Raw genomic sequence first — 21,386 nt, forward strand, 5'->3', positions numbered from 1 at the left:
AATATTTAATGTTCAAACATTCTGATTGAAGTACATATCTAAGCAAAATGCATTTTCATGGTAGGCATTCAAATGTAGGTATTATCTGAAGGTAAAAAGGAAGGTTGGCAGGTTCAGCTGAAAAGAAACCTAGCAGCTCTGAGATTGAGAAAATTAAAAGCCAGGCATCTGAAGCTAACCATTTAAAGTACTTGTTTTGTCAGTGTTCAAAGAGGGTGACATGGGAGGAGAGCTAACCATACAAAATGTTATCACATTTCAGAGCGTACATGGCGATAAAGGTGGGAAGCCTAGATTAGGCTTGTTGAAATCCAGAGTAGTGTAAGGGTTGGGCACAAATGAAACTTACAGAATTTCCTTCCTGAATAAAGAACTATGGTATGTAGAGAACTGGGAAGTAGCCAAGACAACATAGGTCCCCAGAGAAAGAGCTTAGCAGTAGTTTCTATTGGAAAGCATATTTTACACAGATTCAGAGCTAAGTGCATGTGAGGGAAGAGAAGGAAGCAGACGAGAGGACAAAAAATCATGACTTCTTCTTCCTTTATAGCACACACTCCTGCCTATCCCTGACATATCTGAAAGTGAGAGCCTTGAACAACACTCTGTTATATTGTCAACTTAAGATAATAGGAGTCCATAGGCTATTACACTTCTTACATCACCAAAAGAACCAGATTTTGCACCAATACTGGCAGCCCACGATGTACATTTTACCCAGAAGCCTCTGGCATCCCAGAATTCTTCAAATCTCTCATTAATAACATCCAAAGATAACAACGATGACAGCTTTTGGCCACTGCAGGCACTAATAAAATACTCTTCTTACATTGCAGGCATTTTAATTAACAACAACTTGGATACAGTTGCTTTGGTTCTCCATCTCTCCAATATAAATCCAAAGACAAACAAATCAAAACCAAATATTATAGAAGAAATTTACTTAATTAGTTGGTCATGGGCCTTACCCATGTCAGTTTTGGTCTACTAACTTACAGCTTGCACAACATATAAGAAGGGCTTATTATACCCTAATATTTATGCTGTTCAGAACCCAGAAGAGAAGTTGTTCCTGGATGAAAATGCAAGTATTTGCCTGACAGCCTATATGGGGATACTGTGGATAAAGAGTGGGTGCCTTTATCACCTGGGAGGGAGCACGCAGATTGTGTTCCACTTAAACCATAACTATCTTCAACTGAAAGTAGATCTGCTGCTTCTCTGCTGGAAATATGCTTTTTAGTATAATGAGAAGAGGAGCCATTCCCTACAGAGCCCTGCATGGCTCCTGGGGTCAGGCCACACCTACTTATGTGCACCGTTACCTGCAGGACATTTACTTATATGCAAAGAGAGAGAGTTTGGGGGTCTCTCACAGTTAAGAAAGTTACAGTGCTTATTGATAGATAAAGTGATGACTATTAAAACCATATCAGGTCTTTGAAGTTTTAAAAAATCTCAATCATGAAATAATCACCTTAGTTAATGCTAAATAAAAATTTGACACATGGTGATTATAATTTGAAAAGACAGTAAATTAAGCTATACTAAGAAAGTGCCTTGTATAAATAACAGGGGCACTTAATTAAACCGATTACCTCACAGAAAAAATAAATAAGTGAAATAATAAGATTAATGTAGAGAAGCACTAAAATATCGGGATTGAAACCATGACTATAAATCTTGATCATAAATTTAAAATTGTGAAATGTTTAAATCCTTATTTTCCTGATATTTTTTCTCTCAAACAATTGATTCTAAACTTTAGAAATACATTTTTCCTGTATTAATTATTTATCTAATTATATAAATATCAAAATATTTAAAAAAACAGCACGGCACATTGTACTAGAAACACACGAGTCAAACAGAATGATAGGAAGAGATTATAAAGCATTATAAAGTAGATGTTTGTGAGTGAACATGACATTTTATTTGTGGCTATCTATATTTTCTTCTAAAAGGGTAAACAACCAGTTCCTTGGCTAATGCGAATATCCTTTCCTTGTCCTAATATAAGAAAACAGACTCATGTAGTCTTGAGAGAATCACACTGAGCAAAGAGTCTATTTCAGTTTGGTGCTTTAACCTAGGTGTAGAAGTCTTGTTTCAAAGGATCCTTATGATGATACTCTTAAGAATAAGAAAAGTTAAGGGCCTTTGCCTACGTAAACCCAGATTTCCTAAATAAAAGGGCTTCAGACACACTTTGAAGGACATCAGTGACACTGAATTAGCAGACTAAGGGCTTAAATATAACTCCCAAACTTCTTCCCTGTAATGTCAGTTAGTTTTATATTGGCTTCAAAGCATAGCCTAGGGTGCGGGGGCAATACTGAGTGATTTCTTTCAAAAGCTCATTCATTCATTCACTCTAGCATTTATTGGATGCCTACGATGTGGTTGGCTGTGGTGTTGCATAGATTAACATCCACATTTTGTATTCATAGATTTCACCTGAGTTAAGTGGAATATATAAAAATGTGCACCCGAAGTTACAATGTCATGAAATAAATACTACAGTGAAGGGGTGCCCCGAGTGTGCAGGAGCCAGAGAGAAGCACTTAACACACCTTTGGAGGGGAGATCTGCAAAAGCTGGGAAAATGAATTGTGCTCTGAGGCATTCTCCTTCCTCTGTCACTGATAGTGTAATTAGTACAGCTGCAGCTCTTTTCCTACAGACTGGCTTATATACTACCTACCAGAGGCCACATTTCCAACAGCATCATAAATTCATAAAGCCAAAGGACATCTAAGAGACCATCTGGTCTAAGGTTTCCCAAAGCTGGCTGGGCCCAAGCATCACCTGGTGCGTTGGCCTCAGCCTAGAGACACTGATATAATATGCCTGAAGGTTTTGAAAATACTCCCACTATGGCTGTAGCCCATGGACCAGCATTTGGGAATTACTGAATCCAACCACCTCAATTTTCAGAAGGAACATTTTAGAGGAAATTCATACCCACAGAACTGAAATGACTCCATCAAATTTCAGGACAGCAATGGTGAAACATCAAGTAAAAAAGTTCAAGCCCGTATACTTTCTAAAAGTATTTCCAAGGAGATTTGACTTTGGGTGGTGAACACACAATGCAATATATAGATGATGTATTATAGAAATGTACACTTGAAGCCTATATAATTGTATTAACCAATGTCACTGCAAGAAATTTAATTTAAAAAAATTGAAAATAAAGTATAAGATGGAAAAAGAAAAAAGAAAATAAAAGTATTTCCGAGGCAAATTATATAAGCCAAATATAATAGAACCATGTATAAAAGAATACAAATGTGGTCAAGACCTATTGAGAGAAAATAACAAGAAAATTGGGTTTAGTACAGGTACTTATTGCAATTGAGCTAAAATTAGCTCTGCTCTTCCCAGTAGAAAAAGTAACAAAGGAAACACTGAGTTGAAACTTTCACTTTTTAAATAAGGATATATGGTTTACCAGGGAAAAAAAGATTTTTGTCCCTAGGAACACTTCTAATGGAAAGCTTAGTATAGTATCAAGCCTATAGCAGGCACTTAAACTGTTGAATGAAATAATGAATGAAAATATGAATATAAGTGTTACAAAAAATGTTTTTCTATGCCCATTTCCTACATTAATTAACCTTTGATGGAAGCTAAGAGTATATCAGTAAATACTGACTTGTTTAAGCATTTCTACAGAGAGTGACAGAAGCATCAGATAGGTACCACATCTTCTTTATCCAATCATCCATCAAAGAACACATTGGTTGTTTCCACGTCTGGCCACTGTAAATAATGCTGCAATAAACATAGGGGTACCTATATCTTTACAGATAAATGTTTTCAGATTTTTTTGGGTATATACCCAGGAGAGGTATTGCTGGGTCATGTGGTAATTCTATTCTCAATTTCTTGAGGAACCTCCATACTGTTTTCCATAATGGCTGTACCAATTTACATTCCCACCAACAATGTATGAGGGTTCCCTTTTCTCCACAGCCTCTCTAACACTTAGTATTACTTGTCTTGTTGATGATAGCCATTCTAACAAGGATAGCTATTTCCCTGTGGTTTTGATTTGAATTTCTCTAATAGCTAGCGAAGTTGAGCATTTTTTCATATATCTGTTGGCCATTTGTATGTCTTGTCTTCTTGGGAGAAGTGTCTGTTCAGGTTCTCTGCCTATGTTTTAATTGGATTGTTTCTTTGGTTTTTATTGTTGAGTTGTATGAGTTCCTTGTATATTCTGGATATTAGCCCCTTATCAGAGATATTGTTTGCAAATAATGTTCCCATTCAGTTGGTTGCCTCTTTGTTGATGGTTTCTTTTGCTGTGCAGAACCTTTTTAGTTTGATATAATCCTTTTTAGTTTGATATTGGCACTGGCGTGCCCAGGATGTCCACAACACACTCACTGTGAAAGCTACAGAAGCCTACGTGGAGGCTCATCATTCATGACATAAAGGGACAGAGTGGCAGTCCAGCCGCAGTCCACTGTGGTTTCCACTTTATTCCACTAAGTACGGTCGTTATTTACACATAGTTATAATTTCATGAAAAAACATTATATTTCACATTTTAACACCACAAAGGATTCTGCTTATGTTTTAATTACCAAGTTTGTCTCCGGGGCAGAAGATGTAACTCTCACAGTATAGTTTCATAGACGTATATTTCTTTTTTAAATGAGAATTGCCTTTTAGGAGAAACTTAATTAAAAATGCATCCCAATGTAGAAGAAAGTGATTTATACCACTTATAAAAATAGACTAACTCAGTTTACATTTCAGTAAACTTGAACAACCCCAATTTTCCAATAAAAAGGAAATATGTTCTAGTGCCTAAGAGCTGAACTTAAGAGTTTTAAGCTATTTTTGTAAATCTCAAAAACACAGGATCAGATTTTCCAGTCAAAATTGCTGCTCTCCAGTTTTGATAATACACAATATAACCTGGGTTGGGGACAAACTCTTTGAAGAATTTGGTCCCACTATATTTTAATTGTAACAAATATGCATGTCAAGTGTGATTTAGTTCATAGTTTTACTAACCAACTTTTATTTGTAATTGTCATTTTCTGTTTTATTTGCTATCTTCTACAAAGTATTTTGTTATTACTGCATTTTAAAATATGGAAATTCAAGGGCTTTACTAAAACTCTCTGATCCAGCCCTAACAACTGGTAGGATCTATACCTAAGGCAAAAGGAAATGCATGAATTTCTACTAGAGAGGGAAATCTCCACTGGTGAGGAATATCAGAGGATCACTCATCATTCATTTCCCTTAAAAAGGAAAATTTATCAAATAGAGATGTGTGCACTGGGCACAGTGCCTGACAGATTTGGCACTCAAACACATTGGTTGAATTGAATGAAACTGGAGGAAACTTGCCTGAGATGGAAAAAAGTGTTAAGAAAGAAACTAGGTCTATGCAAAACGTTGACCCCTTCCCAACAGTTCAAACACAAAGCATTTAATTGAGAGAAGCCAAAAAAGTCAGTTGATTCAGCTTCTCACAGCTAGGAATCCCCAACTGATGGTTGTCTATTGGGGTGTGTTTGCCCCCCAGTAGACATTTGCCAATGTCTGAAGACATTTTCGGTTGTCACAATTGGTAGAGGCCAGGGATGCTGCTAAACATCCTACAATGCACCGCACGCGGCCTCCCCACTCTCCTCCCACTCCCCCTAGCCAACACAACAAGTAATTACTCAGCAGAAACACAATAGTGCTTAGGCTGAGAAACCCTGCCCCATAGCCTGACCCAATAGATCACCTCTGCTTACCCATTTTTTTAAACACTTTATTGAGACATGAATGACGTACAAAAAGCTGTAAATACTGAATGTACACAATTTGGTGAGTTTGAAGGTAAGTTTACACCCATGAAACCATCACCACATTCTATGCCATAAACACATTCATCATCTGGTGAAGGCAAACTCATGCTCATGAGCATGTCTTCACCACTGCTGGGCAGCTCTCCTTGATGATAACTTCTTTATTTTGAAATACACATAGAAATAGTATCTGTCAAAAGGTCTGCAGGAAAAAAAGCACACAGATATGAAATCACACTTTAAGGTCAAAATGCCTTTTCCAGATGTCAATTTTAACTTTATTTTTCTAATCTATTTAAATTATAGAAGAAAGGAAAGCACATAGTAAATAATTAGATTTATATACTGATTTTTTGTTGCTGTTGTTGGTTGTGTTATTTTTAATTCTTCTATTGCTACATGGTTTTAAGCTATTAAGTCTATTTCTTAATTTACTAACATTAAACAGCTTCTCTTAACTTCTTACTATGAAAGATAAGAAAACTAGAATGCTTACCTAACTTCACCTCTTATATTCCCTTTACCTCCCAATTTTTGTTATATTATATTAATATTTATTAGAGTTACATTCTGTTCTTAAGCTATATTTAAATCATTGACACTTTCTGTAGGAATATATTCCAAACACAGCAAACTAATAAACAGCATTTATAAAACTGAAATGATTTAAATGGAATTTCCTGTAGAGCCACAGTGTCACTGGACCACAGCGAACGACACGTTTCCAGGGTCAGAGGCTAAGGGATCCTTCTCTAGCTTCTGTCACTTCTTCTGAGTCACATTCAGACACCACTGTGTCCCACATCATCCCTTTATTTTGTATTTCTGGCTTTGCTGAATTATCTCTCTGAGGATTTTTCCATATGGAACAAGTGGTAACTCCCTGACACTCTTGCATGCTCCAAATATCATTTTTCAATTTTCTCTGATTGTCTTTTTTTCTTCTCCCCCCTTCTTTTTCCTTCATACTTGATTGATAATTTGGCTGTAGATTCAATATCTCTTTCCCCTTAGAACTTTGAAGGCATGATTCCATTGCTTTTAACATCCAGTGGGGTTACTGAAATATGTGTTTGCTTTGTCAATAATCTATCTTGTTTCTATGAAAGCTCTTAGGATTTTTATTTTTTTCCTTTGAGTTCAGAAATTTCACCAGGATTTTGTTTGTTTTTTAATCAGCCCATTCAACACTGTTTCTCTATGTTCCCTCCCCTCGTAGTCTGCTATCTGTTCCTGGGGCTCCTCACTGGATTTTTCTGGATTTATCCTCTGTATCTCTTTACTGTTCTCTCATATTTCCCATTTTGTTCTTTTGCTCTGTTACGGTAGATTTCCTTGACTTCACCTTACAGTTCATCAGCATGGACTTTAGCCCTATTCCTTTCAACCTTCTCTGTGAGTTTTTAACTTTGTCAGTTATATATTTCATTTCCAAAAATTCTTTCTTGTTGCCCAGTTGATCTTTCTTCATAGCGGGCTGCTCTTATATTTTCAGGATGCAATATCTTCTTGACTCTCAGAGGATACTAATTAGGAATCTTTAAAATTGAAGTCTGTCCCCTATATTCTTTGTTCCCTCCAGGGTAGTAGGTTCAGTGAGTTTCTCTTTATCCTTCTTTATTTGTTTTTTGTTTGTTTGTTTGTTTGTCTGTTTTTTGTTTGTTTCACAATCAGTGAAAGACTAGGTTGATTAATATAAAGACAGGTCTTCTATGTAAGTGTTTGGGTCTTCCTTTAGTGGGAGGTTTAATCACACGTACTATAATGGGAACATATAGTGTTTATTCCCTAGTACGTGTGGAACTGTTCATCAAAATATCCCACCCTTCTCAAGCCAAAACAAATGACCCAAGCCAACCAGGCTCTCTCAACCAAAACATGACATCTTAAATGAAGTGGACTGGAGAAATAAAGAATGGCATTATTCATTGTCTTGGCTAATTGATACTTTCCTGATACCTAGACCCTTGATGCTGTTCTAGACATGCCCGGTTCACCAACCTTTCCTGTGAGCTGTCCTGTTTTCATAAATTTCTTCTTGCCTAAGTTCCTCAGTCATTTTCTGTTGTTTGCATACAAGGAACCTAAGTGGTTGCAAGTGGAAATAAAAACTGACCTTTGTTAAGCTAATGCTATGTACTAGGCATTTTACATTTTTGTATGTAATAATCATAACCCTATGAGATAGCTATAATTACCATTATTTTATGAGGAAAAAACTAGAAATACAGTATATTTATCGGCTTGACCAAAATACTAGAGATAAAGCATTGAGTCAGTCTGACATCAAAACCTATGCTTTCCCTGTACTCTAAAGTATTTATGGAGTATTAAGGCTGCAGTTAAGAGTATATGTTGAATATTGGATGAGATATTCAAGGCTGGAAAACCAGGATGAGAAACTTAAATTCAATGTGTTAAGAAAAAAGGAACCACCATCTCATTCTTAGTAGGGGAGTAGAATAGTACATCCAAAAAAAAATTTAAGAAAGATGATTCTGTGACATGTGGAATAAATTTAGAAGTCTCACGTTGGAATAAAGTAGACCAGCTAGGAGGCTGCTGTAGTGATGAAATGGCAGCAAGTGGAGAGGAAGAGACAGTTTACAGAGGGATTTGGAAGGAAATTTCATAGGATTTTGTGACTGAATGGATATTGTAGAGGATAAAGAAAAATGAGCCAAAAATGACTAAAAGATTTCCAGTTGCAATGAGGAAAGATGAGTGAATGTGTTTACCTGGCCTCCTCCCCACATTTCCAATGAAATGAAATAGGAATGAAAAACCAGAATGAATGCGTAGTGGTGCTAGAAAGAGGAAAGGAAGCCAAGAGTTGACAAAATTTGAAAATCTCAAGAAGATATGAAAAAGAGTGAATCAGATGATAGAAAATCAAGCGTGCTGAGCAGCCTATAAGCAAATAACAGCAAAAGAGAACAGTGTCTAAGCAGTAACAAGGTACCTTCTTCCCACCACCAAGCTTAGTACAGGAAGAGAGAGAAGTGCAAGCAGGCACTAACTAGGGCAGCTACCAGGAGGTTGCAACATTCTCCACTGAGCAGGAAGAGAGCTGAGGGTCACCCCTTCACGCAAAGCTTCATTCAGGTTGGGCCTGACTATGGAATCTGCCACAGAAAGCTTCTATTTACACTGGTAGACCTAGAGAGAGAATGAAGGCAGTCCCCTAGTTACTACCAAAACAATTAATTCCAAAACAATTAATACAAACTTAGGGGGAAACGTAGGGTAAATTCACAGAATTTAAGTAATTTTTTTAAAATTAAGGTAATAGTATACATAATTTTATGCTAAATAAATTTGAAGACACACAAAAAATGCATGATTTTGTTTTAAAATTAATAAAAGGGATTCAATAGGATTAAAGAAAAAACATCTGAATGGATAATAGCCATAAAGGAAATGAAATGTTTATAAAAGATCTCTCCTAAAAAAAAGGGCTCAAATGAATGAAAATGATTCCTCACAAAATTCCAAGTGAAAAACCATTCTCAATTATTTTTACCTTCTCTTGGAATTGAAGGGAGAGAAATAGAAGTTTGTCTATTTATGATCCTAGAATAATCCTGATGCCAAACCTGACACGTTTCTCTTCGCTATATTTTACTTATGAGTATAGAATCAGTGTTCCTAAATAAAATAGTAACAACATAAAAACACCTATCAGTGTATTAAAATATAGATAATTTAACTTTATTTAAACAGCTTAATACTAGGAAACCTATTCATAAATAAGAATCATAAACAAGTTAACATTTTTTTAAAATATATGATCATTTTGAGGAATGATAAAAATATATTTGAATATGAATATTAAATATGAAATCAACCTCTATGATTGACATAAATGTATTCTAGTATGGAAAAGCATATTCTTAATTTGATAGATTATTTATTATAAAATAAAAGCAAACATTATAGTTAGTAAATTTTAAAGTTGGAATTATAAAAAAATACTTTCACAGTGTTATTCAACAATATACTGAAAGTTCTACCCAGTACACTAAGAGAATAAATTCTAATTTAAGAATCATAAAATTTTAATAGAAAGAACAAATAGAAAATAATTTTCAGATAATACGATTGTCTATATATGTAAAACCCAGAAGAATACAATTAAAAATTATTAAAGTTAATAATTCAGTTTAGAAATAGAATTGATACAAACATAAATATACTAAAATAAATAGCTTTCCTTATATTCCAGCAAAAAACAAATTTTCAGTGTCAGGCATAGAAATGGTATCCAGAACAACCTCATAATATATAAAATATCCAGGAATAACAAAAGAAACAATTGTGAAAGAGGAATATAAAAATGAAACTAAGTTTATAGGCTGTTGAAAAATGAGGAATTAAAAAAAATAGGGAATTATTTAAAGGGAAAATCACAAAATACAAATACAAATTGTTATTAAATATGAAAACACACATCTCCTTCCTAATAAGTAATATATAACGCATTTTAAAAACAATGAGGTGTTTTCCTTTAATTAGAGTGGCAAAGTTTAAAAAAAAAATACACTATTCAAATAAAGATTAGGTATGCATATACACTGACTGGTACTGTATTTTGGTACAGTCATTTAGGAGAAAATTTCTATTTTTCCAAATTCATATTGTATGTTCCCAGCATTGAATCAGTCAGTATTTTTAATTCTAGGAATTCATTTTATAGATGTACTCATAAATACATTCAAAAAATTAAAAACAATCAAAAAATTAATAAGGGCATTCAAAAAATTAAAAACAATCAAAAAATTAATAAGGGACTGATTAAAAATACATTACATGGCACATCATCAATGCCACAAAATACTATGAATCCTCAAAAATATAAATTATTCTATATTGTATAAAAATGGCCACAATATGTTACTGCATTAAAAATACATGTTATAGAACTTTATATTGTGTTGATATACTTATGATAAAAGCATTTATATCCAAATTTCTGGAAAGATACACATTATAACCTATTAATAGTGATTATCTCTTAGTGTGAGACGGTAGAAAGCAGGCAGGGATAAGGATGACTATTTTAAAAATTTATGAATATTAATAAAAAAAATAAACAGAAATCTTAGGTTCTGTTTCCTAGAAGCAGATGCCAAGCCAAATGTTTGAGTGCATGTGATTTATAACAAAGCATTTCGGAGAAGTCTGGGAAGGGCGTGGGGCAGCAGGTTAGAGACTGGGAGGGAGCGAGCCTTGGAAGTGTGTGATATCAGCCAAGTCCCCTTCAGGGTACTTCAGCATCATCCCACAGGGGCACTCTAGAGTATTAGTTAATCCTCAGAGCAGAGAAGCTGGCTTTTCACACCCTGGCCACTGCCAGTCATTTGTCAAGAGCTGCCCTGAGGGGAAAGGAACAGCAGTCTGACTCTGAGTGTTTTCTGGCAAGGTGCATCCAACACCTGAGAAAATCCTCTGAAGGAAAGATACAGGTACCCAGTGTTAGAATAAAAACCAAAAAAGGGGAGGTTGCACAGAAATGCTAAAAAGAGATCCTAAGTAGAGAGCCAACAACATCTGCTACGATATACTGACTTTATAATAAAATGCACATTTTCATAAAAAAGTAAGAAATAGAGAGAGAGAGAGAGCAAGAACAAGTATGTTACTGGTAAAACAAAATTATGTATGAATGCTTGGGAGTTCTGCACAAGCGTGAGCGCCTACAGTACTAGATAGCCTGCCCCTGACACTGGCTCCTTCTCATATCCCCACCTGTCCATTAGAAAACCAGGATTACGTGGCCCTTAATAGGAATGAGGGCCTCTTTTTGTTAATCTTTCCAATCGGAAGTGTTACAGGTCGATATCTTAAGAAATTAGAGGAACTCTCAAGTCCTTATCTGATCCTAACTGGAACCACATTACCTGGCCATCAATATAACCCTAACACTAAAAAACTGGGGCACTTGTCAACTAAACTCTGTGAGGCTAAGTTCTAAATAGAATTCCCAATTGAGGGACATAATCCAATAATCCATTTGTTCTGTTTAACTTTATAAGAAACTTGTTTCAAACAATCCTAAAGTAAATGACTTGGGCTTTCTACCTCAGCGTGGTTGCTGAGCAGAATGGGATGTTTTCTAGAGATGTCTCTCAAGCCCATCATTCTGAGTGTTAAAGATGGGTCTCACGACCTTCTGCTACAAATGGATGTCACCATGATCTAAGGGCTGGACTGGGGGAGGGGCAATTCATGTTTCACTTTTTGTGTGGCCTACAGCCCATCTGAAACCTTCAATGTTTTTTTTTCTTCATTGGTAAAATGGTTACAACAACTACTGCTGTTTACCTTTCAGAGCTGATGTGAAGATGAACTGTGAGGTCATATATGTGAAAGAATCTTGTAAACCATTTGATGCTTTATACCAAGTCACATGGTCACGTGTCTGAACACAAAGACACTAAGCTAAAAAGGGGAAGGTGGTGGTTTCAAGAGCTGATTCCATGAAGGCACTCATTCAGAAAATATGTATGTGGCTTTGGATATGTTGAGTGTGAGTTGGTAGTAAAATAACCAAGTAAAGGTGAACAATAGCTATGGAGATATGGCCTTGGACAGTGAGCAATAGGGTGGGAACTGAGGTACAAATTTGGGAGTCATCAACATGGGAACAAGTGAACTCACGACTGTGAAAAGCACCCCTTTGAAAACTTCACCTCCCTTTGCATTTCCGTAGCCCTAATCCTCATACCGATCCCAATTGTCTTCTGTTTGGATTATCCAAATGCAAAACTTTATTCATAAAAATTATTGTTATCATTACTACAAAATGTTAAAGCACTCTTCAGAGTCCTTATTTTCTTATTATATCCACTATCCCTTTAAAATATTGTGAACATTGTCATAGTCAATCAACTACTTTCACTGGTTAAGTCTACACATACAAATGCGGGATAGAATTCTGGAAAGAAAGTCACATGGACTTTTAACAGCCATATAAATTACACATGTGGTCTCTTCCCTTAAATAATCTATTTTTTTGGTGACCTACTGTTTTGAGTGAATAAATATGTATGCTATGTAACTTAAGATGAAACTGATGAGATTTTAAAATTGTCAGTATATATGACAATGTTCAAAAATCACATTTTGCATATTCTTGCATGAAGAGAATTTACACAAGTTTTTATGACCTTAGAATCACTTTATTTGACCAAAACCAGCAATATCACAAGGTCAAGATTCATTTTTAAACATTTATGTTGTTTCAAGCATAGCTGGATTGAGCCCCAAGATTAGTCAGGCTGTTTCAGTTAGCATGTCCTCTCGTATTAAGATTATTAACAATTTTCTTATCTCTGATAGGTCTCACATGACAGTTCTTTGTTGGTTTTCTTGTACAAAGTTTGTACCATTTACATTGGAACCCCTGAGACCTTTGAAGTTAGTTTAAAGTATTCCTGATTTAAATAGGCTGGATTCCACTGAGGCGTACAAAAGTCTCATGCTAGTTTCCTGGTTGAAGTACAATACTAAACTGTTAAGTTTGCTTATCTTAATTATTAGAATTTAACTGACAAGAATTTATCTTTTTATTTAAATTAAAGCAATGACTAGATATTAGTAGTTTACAATTTAAAACTGGTATCGAGGGGAAAGCCCTGAATGTACCATTTTAATTAAATTTTATTGATTTTGTTGATTATTTGTATATATATATATATATATATATATATATATATATATATATTAAATAAGTGTTCATCAATTCCTTTTGCCTAGTTTCACTAAATTTTCCTTTTCCATAAGCAGGGATAGCATTAAGCTGTTTTGCAGTGTTTTAAATCTACTTCTAAATATATGTATCATTTGTCATGTGGTTAACAGCATAAACTCCATGTAAAATTTGTATGTAAAACAATTATGTTTGTAAGACATTCTTTAAATTATATAGTAACTTAAGATGTAGCTCATAAAAAGAAAAATCCAGAAACACTGTTATTACATTTTTTTTTTAAAGGAAATAGATGTTAGAAGTAATTTTTCATTGACTTTATTATTAATGACTTCATTTTACAGATGAGGGTCTGAGACCATTAAATGACCCGCTCAAGACACATACACACGAGTGCATATACCCATACACTCTCAGACCAGCTCTTCTTTGCTTACTGCTATATGCTTAATGTCTGCTCTAGCCTCAGTGTAAAGTCTGAGTCAAACAGTTAGCAACTACTGGTTGAATTTGCAATTTATTTAGAACTAGAACCCAGTGCTTTCTCAGCAGATGAATAGTTCTTTCTGATACACAAATGGAAACATTTAAAATGGCCTTCTCTGTCTTACAGTTTTATTGGGAGAATAGAATGTGATAAACTGTGAAAAAACTTGAAAATATGTTAAGTTTATGCAAATCTAAGACAGAATTATTATCAGTGTAGTTTAAGTTTATAAAACTTTCAACTTTAAGAAAGGCCAAATTTACAAGAATTACAATTTTAAAGACAATCTATTTTATTTTCTTGAATAACCTGGCTAAGAAAAAGGAAAATATTTTCTATAGCTCTTGGGTTTGAATAACGAAACTTTCATTTTTAATGGTAGTTACAGAAACAGAATTCCTTATTACACACTAATCTTACAGCATAATGAACCAAACAGTTATTTATTTCAAGGTTTTTATCTAGATTTTTATAAATTAAAAATAACAAAATGAAAGATTTCAATCATATCTCTGAATTATTTCTATAATATGAAAGCCTATACTGTAAACTGCTTTAGATCATTTGTTTTTGAGCAGGATGATGAACTGAAAAATAAAGTTGTCATCACACCATTGGTCATAACACAAGTAATAAAAAGTTCAAATAAATTGTTAAAAATAAGGACTCATAAAAACACTGACTAGGGCGTCTGAATTTGGCACAATTAAAAGTACTCATAATGAAATAGTGTTACAAAATCTTACAGCTGTGCAAGAAAAAGATGATTTGGGAAAAGATTATTTAAAATAATGTAAACATAATTCAATTTAAGTTATAATTACTGTGCAAGAATGATGTAGAAATTAGTTATATCATCATCCTGCATACTATAATACCTAGAGAGTAGCCTCACATGGATGAGTGCTCAAAATCATTTGGACCAATTTTTTAAAGCAGCTTTAAAATAACTGACTCCCAAATCAAGATATTAAATGCCAACTTCTAACCGGCAATAACACTTATGGCTAAGATAGAAATGAGATTCTTTACAGAAATGCTGACACAGCCCTAACTGTAGGCTCTTGAGTGTGCGGCTATAATTCTTTTTTCAAATCTTACTCAACAAACCTTCAGGTAAAGAAGTCTGCAGAATATGTAAACCATAAGAGATAGTACTAAAGCTTTTACAAAATCACAAACTTCTGACACATTTATATTTATCTTTGATTGCTTCTACTAAATGACTAAATCATTAAAAATGTATCAATTAATTCTTTAATAGATAAAAGGTGGGCAACGTATTATTAAAAAAATCAACATGTCATAATTCATTCAATTTGCAAGAGCTACACATTTTAAGCTGACAATGTAAAACCTCTAAAAGGTTTTTCAAAAAAGCCTTCTGCCTTATTTAGCATTTTGACCACTAATCAGAAACAATTAAAAAAAAAGAAAATTAAGAAAAAAAACACAGAACAGAGATTAAGAAAGCTTTGCTTTTCCATTTGGAAATCTAGTTAACCTATAAAATAAATTACCGAGAGGAGTCCGTTTCCTATGTAGAAGGCATTTAAAACTGCACCAAATAACATAATCTCAGAACAGGCCAAGGGGACACAATTTATACTGGGAGGTGAGTGGCTGGAATAGAGGATTTAACTGTCTAATCCTAATTCTCATTTTTAAAAATGTCTAAGGTAATGCTTTTAAGGAGGAGTTAATTTTAAAGTCCAGCCAACTCTAAATTATAACCATGATATGGTGTTTTTTGTCCTCTGCACTGTCATCTGCCAACAGACAACTATTGATCCTACACTGGGAAATACTGATTTGATGTTTATTGATCAAAACTGTATGAGGAAAATTGTAATTTTTAAATGAAAGACAGTCATGAGTTAGCACTTCTTACAAATGCAGAACTGAGAATAAATATGCTATGAATATCACACTAAACAAATATTAAAATTATCAGTTTGTTAAAATAAACAAAAATAGCCTTAATAAATTCATGTGGGACGATATTATGAGAATGAACTTAAAATTGTAACACCTTACATCACAAGTATTCTGACTTTATAGGATTCTAAAAATTCACTAACTTATATTACTTTAAATTTATATTTTACTTTATAAACTCATCATTATATCACAGAAAAACCAATTGAAATGTGTAACACACTTATTTTAAAATCATAGCTAAATTTTATCTTAAACTCAAGCTAATCATCCATTTAAATTCAAATTTAATCTTTTTACAATCTGCATTTTACTTAAAGGCAAAAATCACACTTATTATGAATTACAAATTATCATGCAAATCTGTAAGAAGTTGTCAACTGGCGAAGTCTTTACCTTGGATCATGTCATGAAATAACACTCAATTTGTTATAATATTAATTTCAAATGCTAGTTTTCATTAGATGGCAGAAAAAAGTAATGAGCTGTTAATATTTTTATGAAGAATATGTTGCTGAATAAAAATTTCAAAGAAAATACATTTAGAATTGATATTAAAATTTTGCAAGTACCTGGTTAATCCTTATGACTTAGGTATAGAAACCTGTTTATTAAAAGCCTGGACACAGGCCAGGAAAATGGGGCAAGGACAGGTGACATAAACATGTACTTCATAGACCACCTGCAGTATTTATCAAGTCAGTTTGTTTTCTTAAAAATTGTAAACATCACAAAAATAGGTAAAGACATTGTACTTATTGTACCAGTATTACGGGGTTAGTGATTTTTGGGGGCCCAACTCCCTGTGACTGCTTTCAGATGAAGCAGACAATTTTCTTAAAATTAAATTTTCTATATCCCCAAATGAATCCACTACTCATTAAACATATTTGGCATTTTTAAAAGTATATTATTCTTCAGGCTGGCAGTGTGGAAGGAAAAGTAAAATCCAACTCCCACAATAACACTCCCCACACCTCCCCCAAAGGCAGATCTACTAAGTACATGTGGTTTCTAGAAAATTTAAAAACTAGTTTTCAAATCTAGAAAATATTTTATCCATTTGCTGTTGGGATTTAACAAAGAAATTCAATATTAGCTGAAAAATATAAAACTATAAGCCACCCAAAGGGCCAAATTATGATCTGTCCTTTTTGATACCTGCTGGGGTGGGGCACTGGTGGGATTGGGGGATATTTTAATCTAGATCTACCCTCCCCAGACACTCCCATTTTTCTTCCAGATTCTAACCCCCTTGTGCTGAGGCTGGAAACAGCTCTAAGAATGTGGAGAATGTAAACAGCCTTTTATTGTCCAAAAGGATGGTGGTGTAAAGAATGTGTGCTTATCACACAGCTGCAGCTCCCCACCTCACTTACCATGATAAAGTGCTCCAGGAAAAGAAAAAAAAAAAAAAAAAAAAAGAAAAAGAAAACATTACAAGCCAAGCACAATCCAAAAACGGATTAGAATTTGACATAAGCTTCCTTAAAAACTAATCAATCAATCCATGCTGTAATATTAGAATCTAGCTCTTAAAGAGGGTATGTAATACCTTCAAGATGTACTTCGTATTACCTATTGAATATGGTGGTGTGGGAAAAAATCTAATATTTGCAATATAGTATCTGATAGGAAAACTTTTTACCCAACACATGCCAAAATATATCTTTAAGAGTCGAACACAGTGAAACAGATACACAGTTTCTGTTTCACTGATCACTGAATGCACTGAATGATCACTGAATGCACAATTAAATTAATGAACTAAGAAATTCCTGAAGATATTCTGAAGACCCTACCTAAGCATCTGATTTCCCCAGGCTTTTAGAGTTTTATTTACACGCACCATATAAATGCTGCTTTGTCAGATCACCTCTTACCAGAATCCAGATTAAACATTTTAAAAAGCAAGTGACACTAAAAACTAATGTGGCATATATGTTGCTTGCATAATGCCTTACTTAGATATAAATTTTATTTTAACATGCAGTATTGCATATAGCCGATATGTGCTGGCTCATTCGAGGGCACTAGGGAACATCACTGCATTTCCTTCTTGATGCCATGAAGAATTTCTTAGTTAATGCTGAGCAGGTGATGCTATTCTTTGTTGTGACAAGAATGGACAGGGCCTTCTTTTTTGTGACCTTTCCCTGCCCTAAGACCTTTTAGAGGGCCTTCCATCCTCAAAACTTGTAAAGTATCTCTGCATATACATATCATGGAAAGTTTCATAAGTTACTTGATCTTTTCCTCTAAAGAAAACTAATAGAGCTAGAGAAGGAAGGAAGGAAGGAAGGAAGGAAGGAAAGAGGGAGGAGGGAGGGAGGGAGGGAGGGAGAGAGAGGGAAGGAAAGAAGGAAGGAAGGAAAGAAGGAAAAAAGGGAGGCAGGAAGGAAGGAAAAAAGGGAGGCAGGAAGGAAGGAAAAAAGGGAGGCAGGAAGGAAGGAAGGAAGGAAGGAAGGAAGGAAGGAAGGAAGGAAGGGAAAAAGGGAGGGGGAGGAAGGATGGGAGGAGAGAAGGAAGGAAAAAAAGGGAGAGATCATCATTCTCTTAGTGCTTGGGTTCCTTGATCTTGTTTTAACAGCCCAGACCTAACTGGGTGGTCTTCAGTACGAAGGCCCAAGAAACCATGGCATCTGGAGAAAGCCCTCTTAACAGCACCCTATCAGCGTGAGTGCCAACAGAGAAGGAGAAATCCATCACAGAGGCAGACTGAGCCAAAGTCGTCCCCTTCTATAATTTTACTTTACAAGTCGTCTTCTTGAAAGTCTTACTTGTCGTTAAATGAAATTAACTAGCAATATGTACAGTACATGGGTATATTTCTGAAGGAGGAGAGCGGGGTGCCACGCGGGAAAAGCGAGGAGAAATGAGAATTACAACGCCGACAGTCGCCTAGAACCTATCTGGCTGAACCACCTTCTAACCCCCTTCCTATTCCTCAGCGCCCCGAGCGGCCCAGACCAGGATGGAGAGGTCTTCGGGGAACACACTGCCTAGAGATACCCGAGAGGGGGCTGCTGCGTGGAGTTGGGTGTGAAAGTTACATCCTGCATCCCCGCCCGCACAAAACTCCATCCCAGTCCCCAGCGCCGGAAGGAAAAGGAAGAGAAATCCAGACTGGCTCCCGGTCTTTGACCTGAGTTTTTCCCCAGCAAGGCTCCACTAACTGGCCCTGCGAACAAGGATGCCGGATGCGGTGGTTTGGAAGAAGTGTCTGCGGGCATCCGGTCAAAACACGTGAAAAATAAAAATCACCAAGCCCCTCAAACTCTGGGCTGAAGGCAGGTCGAGCCCATCCCAATCGTACTCCTGTGCTCTCACCCCCTCCTGGATGCTTCACAATAAACCTCTTCCTTCTCTTGCACCTTCTTCCCGGCCACTTTCTGCCTACTTTATCCCGGTCCTCAAGTCCCAGACTGGCTAAGACCCCTCAACCTCCACCAGGTCCCTTCTATTCAGTTCTCCGATTGTTACCCTCCAGCCCACAGGGCCACCCTAAACTCTCCACTCCGCGCGCCCCCAACCCCACATCCCAAACAGCCCCGGGTTCTGCTTCCGAATCGGCCACCGGCGCGGTTTTCCCGCCGAAACGCGTCCCCAGCGCGCGAGGCGCGCGGCGGATAAGTACTCACCAGCTGCAGCAAGCCGGGGACCACGACTAGGGGCAGCGGCCGTAGGCGCATGGTGCCGGCTGGCGCGGCGTCTCAAGAGCTGCGCGCCCTCGCCTGCCTCTCGCGCATCTCCACTTCGAGGGGCAGGACTGAGGACGCCAGGGACACAGCGAGGCGCTTCCCTCTCGGAATCCGAGCGCAGCGCCGCGCGGCGCGGGCCGGGTGGGCGGGCGGGGAAAGGGGAGGGCGGGCGATGCCTCTCAGGCCCCCGCGCGCCCCTCCTTGAGGGGGCCAGGAAGGAGCTTGCGGGGCGCCTTGAGCTCCGGAACGCTGCCTGGGGCTCCAGCAGCGCCCAGGACTCCGGCGTCCCGCGGTCAGGGTGAGCGCCGAAGCGCCCGCGGGCCGGAGACGGCGGCTTCTGCGCTTTGGTGCTGGGTTCCCGCGCTAAGCTGCTTAGCGATCCGGCCCCGCCGCGCTGCTGCGGGTCAGAACTGAGCGCACTCGAGAGTCGGGTGAGACCCGGTGCCTCTTCCGCTCCCGCCCAGCACAGTGTCCTGGAGACTCGGCTGGGTTAGACACCCTGCCTGCTGACCCGCTCTTGTTTTGCTGAGGAGGTGGGAGCGGGGAGATCTCCCTGCGTGGATGCGGGAAGGAGTGCACTGAGAGAGCACCCAGGGAGTTTGAGGGGATGGCGACGGCAGGGTCCTGGGCGGGGCGTGGGGGCTGCGAACAGGAATGGCTAGGTCCGGGAGGTAGGGCTGCAGCCTGGGACACCCCGGAGGAGCACCCTTCTCCCCGGCAGCCCTACCTTCAAGGAGCTCCGAGAAAGGGGTGGAAAGTGTGGCTGGCGCGGCCAAAAGGCTTTGTGGAAGTGGGAAGTAGTGGGAACCGAGAGAGACCTTGATAAGGGGTAGAACCTGGGCTGTGAGAAACCGAGCTATGTGTAGAGTCCTGGCTTACTCAGGTTTGAAGATTGTATAGACAGCTGGGTGTCCCGGAGACCCACTCAGCTGCGCTGTGGGGACCTTCTGCCCTGGCGCGGGAGGAGAGGAGGAAAGAGAGAAGACCCCGCCGCAACCTCTCACTCGGGAAATCTTGGAGAGGTGTATCTTCGAGGCAGGAGAGGCTGCAAACCCGCTGCCAGTGAACCTCACCCCCATGTTAACAACTCTCCATTCAAGAAATCCGTAACCTTTACCTATCTCTGTGCTGGACACTGGAGTGGAAAAGTCAAAGGGTAACAGGGTTCGCAGACTCCCACGCGTTTACCGTGGATAAGAATTTCGACATCATCCATCAACCCCTTAATTGAACAGATGGGAAATCTAAGGTCCAGAGAGGTAGAGTCACTTCTCCAGGGGTCAGTCTCTAGGGAACTGCTTCAACAGAACAGCAAGGCAAAGCTATTTCCACATCCAGAACCACAAAGCTCTTACAGAAGAAAAACATGTGGAGGCAAAGGAATGGAATTGTGGTTGATTTTCAGCCTTTAAAAAATAAAACACAACAACAAATGAAGTTTGGGTTGGAATTTTCGGGGGGGGGGGGGGAACGTTTCCTTCTCCTTCTGTTACTACCCACAGCACACCAAAATAGAAATGAAGGAGTTTGTAAGTGGCCCAGGACCACGTTTCTTTGTCCTAGATCCTAAGAGTGGGAGGATTGACTTGGGTAGAGCAAGATCCCATCTTTCCTTTCACAGGTGTGACTAGATTAGTGACTCGAGGAGGGAGGTTATTCCAGAGTGTTCTGGGATCCCAGTGTGACTTTCAGAGTTGTTCCTCAGGCTACATACAGGTGGAGTATCT

At 37.5% G+C, this 21,386-nt stretch overlaps 1 protein-coding gene across 1 annotated transcript in view; it reads right to left on the reverse strand.

The window, feature by feature from the left end:
• Positions 1–20,239, reverse strand: part of NXPH2 (neurexophilin 2) — a 107,107-nt gene extending 86,868 nt beyond the window's left edge. Inside the window, exon 1 of the mRNA XM_019752560.2 lies at positions 19,600–20,239. Coding sequence (XP_019608119.1) covers positions 19,600–19,650 — 51 coding nt within the window. The 5' untranslated portion in view covers positions 19,651–20,239. The remainder of the gene's footprint in view (positions 1–19,599) is intronic.
• Positions 20,240–21,386: the final 1,147 nt, after the last annotated feature.

Source organism: Rhinolophus sinicus, linkage group LG01 (assembly GCF_036562045.2).
Source record: "Rhinolophus sinicus isolate RSC01 linkage group LG01, ASM3656204v1, whole genome shotgun sequence".
NCBI classification, from domain to species: domain Eukaryota; kingdom Metazoa; phylum Chordata; class Mammalia; order Chiroptera; family Rhinolophidae; genus Rhinolophus; species Rhinolophus sinicus.